The sequence below is a fragment of the Octopus sinensis genome, linkage group LG18, assembly GCF_006345805.1.
Source record: "Octopus sinensis linkage group LG18, ASM634580v1, whole genome shotgun sequence".
NCBI classification, from domain to species: domain Eukaryota; kingdom Metazoa; phylum Mollusca; class Cephalopoda; order Octopoda; family Octopodidae; genus Octopus; species Octopus sinensis.
The window spans coordinates 7276023-7286022 of record NC_043014.1 but is presented as its reverse complement, the minus strand read 5'-3'; the positions used below and the strand labels follow the sequence as shown (position 1 = coordinate 7286022).

General features: G+C 42.6%; 1 protein-coding gene across 1 annotated transcript in view; it reads left to right on the top strand.

Annotated features, from left to right (window-relative positions):
• LOC115221587 (putative ATP-dependent RNA helicase TDRD12) overlaps positions 1 to 9544 on the top strand; it is a 70396-nt gene extending 60852 nt beyond the window's left edge. Inside the window, exons 22-26 of the mRNA XM_036510937.1 lie at positions 254 to 327; positions 3848 to 3976; positions 6422 to 6535; positions 8890 to 9065; positions 9528 to 9544. Of these exons, the coding sequence (XP_036366830.1) occupies positions 254 to 327; positions 3848 to 3976; positions 6422 to 6535; positions 8890 to 9065; positions 9528 to 9544 (510 nt within the window). The remainder of the gene's footprint in view (positions 1 to 253; positions 328 to 3847; positions 3977 to 6421; positions 6536 to 8889; positions 9066 to 9527) is intronic.
• Positions 9545 to 10000: the final 456 nt, after the last annotated feature.

Genomic DNA, 10000 nt, shown 5'->3' with positions numbered 1-10000 from the left:
TTGGTCAGCCCAGAGCTATAGCAGAAGACACTTGCCCAAGATGCCACGCAGTGGGACTGAACCCGGAACCATGTGGTTGGTTAGCAAGCTACTTACCGCACAGCCACTCCTGCGCCTATTAGGGTATGTTTTGAAGGAAACTTAGCTGCTATTTCTTGCAAGTTGAGTGTGTATGTGGTGGTTTCCTCATTGATTCATATTTTGTTGTTGCATGTTTATTTTTGTTGCTTATACTCTTGCCTTCTACTTTTAGCACTTGGTCCTTCTTCGAGAGAAATTTAGAAAGTACCTCCCTGATGAGAAACCCTCAGTCATAGCCAAGACAAGGTCAGTGAAAATCATCATCATCATCATCATCGTTTAACGTCCGTTCTCCATGCTGGCATGGGTTGGACGGTTCAACCGTGGATCTGGGAAGCCAGAAGGCTGCACCAGGCTCCAGTCTGATCTGGCAGTGTTTCTACAGCTGGATGCCCTTCCTAACGCCAACCACTCCGTGAGTGTAGTGGCTGCTTTTTACGTGCCACCGGCACAGGTGCCAGGGGAGTCTGGCATCGGCCACGATTCGGATGGTGCTATTTATGTGCCACCGGCCCGGAAGCCAGTCAAGGCGGTGCTGGCAACAGCCACGATCGGATTGGTGCATTTTACATGCCACTGGCACAGAAGCCAGTCAAGGCGGTGCTGGCATTGGCCACGATTCGGATGGTGCTTTTTACGTGCCACCGGCACAGAAGCCAGTCAAGGCGGCGCTGGCATCGGCCACAATTCGGATGGTGCTTTTTACGGATATAAAAGAAAATACTTCTTTGTTTTTTTTTTCCAGCCGTGTTGCTGGATGCTTTTTAACCACTCTATACATTTGCCCCTACATACATGTGCTTGCTTGCTTGCATGTGTACTTGTGTGTGTGTGTGCGAGTGCACATGTGCATATGTGTGTTTTGTGCACGCCTCTGTGTGTGTGTGTGCTGCTGTGTATGTATATATCTTTTACTTGTTTCAATCCAAGTGGACTGAACCGTGCCCATGCTGGGGCACTGTCTCAAAGAATCTCACTCGAACAAATTAACTACAGTACTTTTTTCTTGCTTTTAGCCTGGCACTTGTTTTATCAGTGTCTTTTGCCAAATTGCTAAGTTAGTGGGCGTAAACACTTCAAGGCCAGTCAAATGATGATGGGGACAAATACACACACACAGAGCTTCTTTCAGTTTCCGTCGACTGAATCCCCTCAGGAGGCTTTGGTTGGCCTGAGGCTATATTGGAAGACACTTGCCCAACATGCCATGCAGTGGGACTGAACCCGGAACCATGTGGTTGGGAAGCAAGCTACTTACCACACAGTGGAAGGATTTCGCAAATGTCTTTAACAGACTGCTTGCTGTACCCTGTCTCAATATATGCAGACACACACACACACACACACACACACACACACACACCACACACACACACACACAAACATACACACAGAGCTTCTTTCAGTTTCCGTCTACCGAATCCCCTCAGAAGGCTTTGGTTGGCCTAAGGCTATATTGGAAGACACTTGGCCAACGTGCCACGCAGTGGGACTGAACTTGGAACGATGTGGTTGAGAAGCAAACTTTTTACCATGTCTGCACACATGGAGTGGTTAGCATTAGGAGGGGAATTCAGCCGTAAAAACCACGCCAGATCAGACACAGAAGCATTGCACAGGCCCCTGCTTGGCCAGCTTCTGCCAAGCCATCCAACCCATACCAGCATGGGAGAAGGACGTTAAATGATGATGATTATGATTATGATGATATATGGGAGAGTAAAAAAATTATATGCAATCTTGTTTTTCAATGTATTTAAACACAAAAGCAGGGGGTAAACAAGTACATCATTTTTCTATCATCATCGTTATCATTTAGTGTCCGCTTTCCATGCTAGCATGGGTTGGACGCTTCAACTGTGGTCTGGGAAGCCAGAAGGCTGCACCAGGCCCAGTCTGATCTGGCAATGTTTCTACGGCTGGATGCCCTTCCTAACGCCAACCACTCCGTGAGTGTAGTGGGTGCTTTTTACATACCACCGGCACAGGTGCCAGACGAGGCTGACAAACGGCCACGATCGGGTGGTGCTTTTTACGTGCCACCGGCACTGGTATCACAGCTGTAATTTCTATATAGGCGGCAAGCTGGCAGAAACGTTAGCACGCCGGGCGAAATGCTCAGCGGTATTTCGTCTGTCTTGACATTCTGAGTTCAAATTCCGCCGAGGTTTACTTTGCCTTTCATCCTTTCGGGGTCGATAAATTAAGTACCAGTTACGCACTGGGGTCGATGTAATCGACTTAATCCGTTTGTCTGCCCATGTTTGTCCTCTCTGTGTTTCGCCCCTTGTGGGTAGTACAGAAATATATATAGTCTCCTTTCTGATGCACTTGCCCCAGTGGTCCTCAGGCTTGTGTATTCCCTACAAAAAGAAGGTCTTCCGTTGCTTGTGCAACCATTTATGCACCTCTTCCTTCACGTCTTCATCCATAGGAAATCGACACCCTCGTAAACCATCTTTGATCAGTCCGAAGATATGCTAGTCGGAAGGGTCGAGATCTGGGTTTGGTGGCAGGGTATTCCAGCACCTCAAAACCCAAATCAATTAAGGGTTTCAATGGTTTGGGCAGCCATGTGTGGGTGTGCATTGTCATGCTACAACAAAGCTTCAGTCTGTTGGCCAGCAAAGCACTGTATCTTGCACTGTTGATCATCCACCCCTTTTCCAGGACCATCATCATCATCATCATCGTTTAGTGTCTGTTTTCCGTGCTAGCACGGGTTGGACGGTTCGATCGGGATCTGGGAAGCCAGGGGCTGCACCAGGCTCCAGTCTGATCTTGCAGTGTTTCTACAACTGGATGTCCTTCCTAACGCCAACCACTCCGTGAGTGTAGTGGGTGTTTTTTACGTGCCTCCGGCACAGGGACCAGTGGGGACTGGCAAACAGCCATGATTGGTTGGTGCTTTTATGTGTCACCGACACGGACGCCAGTCAGGCGGCGCTGGCAACTGCCACGTTCGGACGGTGCTTTTTACGTGTCACCTGCACGGGTATCCTAATTACAATTTCCATTTGATTTTTCATTTTGATGTTGGTATTAACATACTTGACTCAACAGGTCTCCTCAAGAACAGTGGGTCACTCTACAATCCAAGGTTAGCATAGCAGGCCATCCTCTGAGCCATGAACTCACTTCATTTGTCGGGTCTTCGAAGTCACAGAATATTCATTTTTTGGGTCTTCCGCTCGTAAATTCAGGGAGAGTGGCTGTGTGGTAAGTAGCTTGCTAACCAACCACATGGTTCCGGGTTCAGTTGCACTGCGTGGCATCTTGGGCAAGTGTCTTCTGCTATAGCCCCGGGCTGACCAATGCCTTGTGAGTGGATTTGGTTGACGGAAACTGAAAGAAGCCCGTCGTATATATGTATATATATATATATATGCGTGTGTGTGTTTGTGTGTCTGTGTTTGTCCCCCTAGCATTGCTTGACAACCGATGCTGGTGTATTTATGTCCCCGTCACTTAGCGGTTCGGCAAAAGAGACGAATAGAATAAGTACTGGGCTTACAAAGAATAAGTCTCAGGGGTCGATTTGCTCGACTAAAGGCGGTGCTCCAGCATGGCCGCAGTCAAATGACTGAAACAAGTAAAATAAGAAGATAAAAAGATAAAAAAAAAAGGTTTCAGGAGGCCCAACTTTGCAGGGGTTTCTTTTTGAGATGTTCCTATGAGGTAAAAGTATGTGTTATATACCAGTGAGTTGTATTGCTTTGTGCGTTGGTGTTGTTATTGCGTCTCGTTTATGTTTTCTCCTGAACAGAGTAACTGGTTGGGAAAGTGATCTTTCCTCAGAGCAGCTGGTTCCAGAAGAATCTAACCAAAATGTTGTCATCTCATACATTGTCCACCCTGGTCATTTCTATGTTCAGAAAGTGGACAAACTAAATAGGTGGGTTGTTAACCTTCTTTTTTTTTCTTTGTTCTTGTTGTTGTTCTTCTTCTTCGTCGTTGTCGTCGTCGTCTTCTTCTTCTTCTTCTTCTTCTTCTTCTTCATTTTATTCTTCTTCTTTCTTCTTCTTCTTCATTTTCTTTTCTTTCTTCTTCTTTTCTCTCTTCTTCTTCATTTTCTTCTTCTTCATTTTCTTCTTCTTTCTTCTTCTTCTTCATTTTCTTCTTCTTCATTTTCTTCTTCTTTCTTCTTCTTCTTCTTCTTCTTCTTCATTTTCTTCTTCTTCATTTTCTTCTTCTTTTCTCTCTTCTTCTTCATTTTCTTCTTTCTTCTTTTCTCTCTTCTTCTTCTTCATTTTCTTCTTCTTTCTTCTTCTTCTTTCTTCTTCTTCTCATTTTCTTTCTTCTTCTTCTTCTTCTTCATTTTATTCTTCTTCTTCTTCATTTTCTTCTTTCTTCTTCATTTTCTTCTTCTTCTTCTTCTTCTTCTTCATTTTCTTCTTCTTCTTCTTCTTCTTCTTCTTTTCTTCTTAGCACAATAACTTGCAATATTTTGTTTGTCTGTATCTTCTGAGGTCAAATGTCACTGAGGTTGACTGCCCTTCATCCTTTCAGGGTCAATAAATGAAATCCCAGTGATACACTGGGGTCGATGTAATTGACTAGTCCCCTCCCCTCAAATTTCAGGCCTTGTGCTTATAGTAGAAAGGATTTAGCATTATTATTGCTATGCTCGACAAGATACCTAGTGGTATTGCATCTGTCTGTATGTCCTGAGTTCAAAAGCCACCGAGGTCGATCTTGCCCTTCATCCTTTCCTAACAATGAAACCCTGGGGCCAACGTAATCGCGTATTCCCCTCCCCACAAATTTCAGGCCTTGTGCCTAGAGTAAAATAGATTATTATTATTATTATCATTGCTTTGCCGGGCAAAATACCTTGTGGTATTTCCTCCATTTGTACATTGAGTTCAAATGCCGCTGAGGTTTACTTTGCCTTTCATCCTGGGGGATCAATGTACTCGGTTAGTCGCCTCCCCTAAAATATCAGGACTTGTGCCTTTAGTAGAAAGGGTTGTTGTTGTTGTTTTTGTACCCATTGTTGCCCTTTACTGTTGGCTGAATTTTTTCGGTTGTGAACAAAATGCTTAGTAGCGTTTTTGTGACTTTATTCTCTGGGTTCAAATGCCATCAGTGCTGATTTTGTCTTTCACCCTTTCAGGGTTGATGAAATAAGAACCAGGTGAGCACCAGGGTTGATGTAACCGAGTTATCTCCTAATTTGAAATTGCTAGCCTTTTGCAAAAAATTTGAAGCCATTATTATTAAGGGTTGTTGTTAAGATTGGGGTGAGCTAGCAGGGTCATTAATCCTTTCGTTACCAACCTGGCCGAAACTAGCTCTGGCTCTGTTGTACAAATGTCTTGTTTCCAAAAGTTCTGAATTAAAATCTTCCACCAAACCTTAGTCACAATTTATGTTCCTAACACTAGCTGAATGATAACTAAGTTATTTTACTAAATTATTTGTTATATTTAGAATAATTAAAAGAAACACAGAGCATCTCAAGAGAAATTTGGTAACAAAAGGGTTAAAATATATATAATAGAGAAACAATTCTTAACCCTTTTGATATCAATCTGGCTGAAACCACCTTTGGCTCTGAGTACAAATGTCTGGTTTTCATAAGTTTTGAATTAAAATCTTCCACCAAACCTTAGTCACAATTTATGTTCCTAACACTAGCTGAATGATAACAAAGTTATTTTACTAAATTCTTTGTTATATTTAAAATTAATTGAAAGAAACACAGAGCATCTCAACAGAAATCCGGTTAGGAAAGGGTTAACACATTGGACAAAACGCTTAGTGACATTTTCTCCGTCTTTTCTTTTGGAGTTCAAATTCTGCCACAGTTGACTTAGCCTTTTATCTTTCCAGAGTCAATAAAACAAGTACCAGTTAATTTCTGGAGTCATTACAATTGACTTAACCCCTCCCACAAAACTTCAGCCCTTTTGCTTATGGTAGAAAGGATTATGATCATAAAATAAATTATTATTGTTGTTGTTGTTGTTGTTTGCATATCAGACAAAATGCTTCTGGCTTTAGGTTCCAAGTTTCAAGTCCTCTCTTACTTAACCCTTTAGCATTTAAACCGGCCGTATCCGGCCAAAAGTATTCTGCCTGTTTTATGTTCAAACTGGCCAGATCTGGTCTCCCACACCAACCCTACAATATCATTTTAAAAATTAACAGCTACCTCATCAAAATCTCATAGCTACAAGATAATTCAGGATTAGTTCAACACAATGTGGATAAAAAAGGATTAATTTTGGTAGAATAATGTGAACACTAAAGGGTTAATAGATGCTTATGCAAATCTCACTTTCTCTCTCTCTCTCTCCTCATCTAATTTATTTTCTTACTCTCCTTTTACACGCAGCCTCAGTGAATTGATGGAGAAGATTGAGGAGAGCGTTCGGAAAGAAACTAAACCTCAACCGAAACGTGACTGGACAGAAGGACTGCACTGTTTGGCCATCTGGTCTGATTCTCTGTAAGTGAAAGAGGTCACTCTCTGTCTGACTATGTAGTCTATGCCTCCTTAGATGAGTAGGGGTGGGCACTGGCCTCCTATCCTCATTAAAGGCAGGAAACTGATCTTTTGGATGATGACTGATGAAGCGTCAGCAATGTCTTGTATCCTTTTATTCTTTTACTTGTTTCAGTCATTTGACTGTGGCCATGCTGGAGCACCACCTTTAGTCGAACAAACCAACTCCAGGACTTATTTTTTTGTTAGCCTAGTACTTATTCTATCAGTCTCTTTTGATGATCCACTAAGTTATAAGGATGTAAACACACCAACATCAGTTGTCAAGCGATGGTGGGGGGACAAACACAGACACAGACACACACATACAACGGCCTTGTTTCATACGATGGGCTTACTTGTTTCAGTCATTTGACTGTGGCCATGCTGGGGCACTGTCTTTAGTTGAGCAAATCAACCCCAGGACTTATTCTTTGTAAGCCCAGTACTTATTCTATCGGTCTCTTTTGCCGAACCGCTAAGTGATGGCGACATAAACACACCAGCATCGGATGTCAAGCAATGCTAGGGGGACAAACACAGACACACAAACATACACGCACATACATAATATATATATATATACATATATATGACGGGTTTCTTTCAGTTTCCGTCTACCAAATCCACTCAAGGCTTTAGTTGGCCTGAGGTTATAGTAGAAGACACATGCCCAAGGTGCCACACAGTGGGACTGAACCCAGGACCATGTGGTTGGGAAGCAAGCTACTTACCACACAGCCATGCCTGTATGTGAATTTTCTGTTAAATATTTGGATCATCATCATTATCATATGTCCATTTTGCCTCCTGGCATGGGTTGGACAGTTTGACTGAAAACTGATAAACTGAGGAATTGCGCCAAGTTCCAATCTGATTTGGCATCGTTTCTACAGCTTGATGCCCTTCCTGTTGCCAACCACTCCGTGAGTGTAGTGCGTAATTTTTCATGCCACCAGCATGCATACCAGGTACACAACACTGGCCTTGGGCATGGCTATGATTTCACTCAATTTGACGGGTCTTCTCTGGAAGTACACAAATTCACGTAAAAAGCACCATCCGAATCGTGGCCGATGCCAGCTCCGCCTCGACTGGCTTCTGTGCCGGTGGCACATAAAAAGCACCATCCAAACGTGGCCGATGCCAGCACCGCCTTGGCTGGCTTCCGTGCCGGTGGCACGTTAAAAGCACCAACCGATCGTGGCCGATGTCAGACACCCCTGGCACCTGTGCCGGTGGCACGTAAAATGCACCCACTACACTCGCGGAGTGGTTGGCGTTAGGAAGGGCATCCAGCTGTTGAAACACTGCCAGATCAGACTGAAGCCTGGTGCAGCTCTGGCTTCCCAGACCCCGGTCGAACTGTCCAACCCATGCTAGCGCGGAAATGATGAAACCAATAGACAAGCATATTGGTACCCGCTCAGATTATATATCCCTATCAGCCAAACATTTCTGAAAATTTTGGAAATATGACTATATGTATAAAATGAACAATTAAATTACACCATGCTAGCATGGAAAGCGGATGCTAAACGATGATGATGATGATGATGTAGCTTGTTATTCTCTTTAAGGGAACATTTTTCTGATTGAAATACACCAAAAAATGGCGACACAGCAGTCAAAAAATCGTAAAAAATAGAGATTTTCATAGAAAATAAAAGCACCTTTTTGATGTAAATAATTTTTGGTGTTAACATGGTCCGATTTGAATTTTTTCTTCTATGGAAGGAAGAGCAAGCCTTCTATCATACTCTCAATTTTGGTCAACTTGCGCTGCAGGGTCTTGGAGGAGATAGTGTTAGTTGAAGGTTACCAAACCTGCCATACACACAGACAACTTCAGCTTTATATATATAGACTAGCAGTATTGCCCGGCGTTGCTCGGGTTTGTTTTGACCCTTCAGAATTGGAATTTTTGAAAAGTAAAAATTTTGCATTATGTAGCTTGTTATTCTCTTTAAGTGAACATTTTTCTGGTTGAAATACACTGAAAAATGGCAACACAGCAGTCAAAAAATCGTAAAAGTTAGGTATTTTCATAGAAAAAAAGCACCTTTTTGATGTAAATAATTTTTGGTGTTAACATGGTCTGATTTGAATTTTTTCTTCTAAGGAAGGAAGAGCAAGCCTTCTTCTATCATACTCTCAATTTTGGTCAACTTGCACCGCAGGGTCTCAGAGGAGATAGTGTTAGTTGAAGGCTACCAAACCTGCCATACACACAGACAACTTCAGCTTTATATATATAGATAATGAAATGCCATTTAATATTACCATCATAAAACAACAGTGTCTCCTTCCACATTCAGGTGGCACAGAGTACGGCTGACGAAGGTTACTGACAGCGAAGCCGATGTCCATTTTGTTGACCGTGGTTCCTGTGGCATGGTGCCACTGAGTGATCTTCGAACCATGTCACAGCAGCTCATGTGCCTCCCTGCTCAGGCCATCAGGTGCCACCTGGCTCATATCAGCCCAGTTCAAGGTAAACTACTAACTCTGCTTCTTTGCTTTCTTTTGTTGTTTTTCTGTTATATGTTCCACTGGCAGTATCGCCCGGCGTTGCTCGGGTTTGTAAGGGAAATAACTATATAAGCATTTTTAGAGAGTTACTTCCCTTATATAACCCGAGCAAAAATCATTAAAAATGCGGGAAAATTATGTTAAATTTTTTTAAAATCTTAAACTCATCGAAGACACGCGCTAATACCCAGAAGGGCTCAATATGAATGACGACTATAAGATACCCGCTTTTGGTTAAACTGCACCGCAAAATGTGGGAGTAGTTAGGAATCTAAATCGGAGGAGACAGAGTCTCACATACACAACTTCAATTTTATATATAAAGATTTCACCATTTCCTAAGTTCAATTCCCACCCACGTGGGATAAAGTCAGCATTGCCCATTAAAATTTTTTTTTATTTATTTTTTCTTTTGTCACTTAAGGGATTCAATTAATCTAATACCATTTATATATTAGTGTTCATTAGTTTATATATTTTTAAATTCTGAGTTTAACCTTCTCCTTCAACTACATTAGAAATTGTTGGGGTTGATAAAATACGTACCAGCTATGCACTGGGGTTGATGTAATTGACTTAACCCCTCTCTCAAAATTGCAATTCTTGTGCCAAAATTTGAAACCTTTATTATTATCGGTGTTAGGAAGGGAATTGGCGTTAGGAAGGGCATTGGCGTTAGGAAGGGCATCCAGCCGTAGAAACATTGCCAGATCAGACTGGGCCTGGTGCAGCCTTCTGGCTTCCCAGACCCCAGTTGAACCGTCCGATCCATGCTAGCATGGAAAGCGGATGCTAAACGATGATGATGATCATCATCATCATCATTATTATTAGGGCAGCAAGCTGGCAGAATTGTTAGCCTCCTGGGTGAAATGCTCAGCGGCATTTCATCCATCT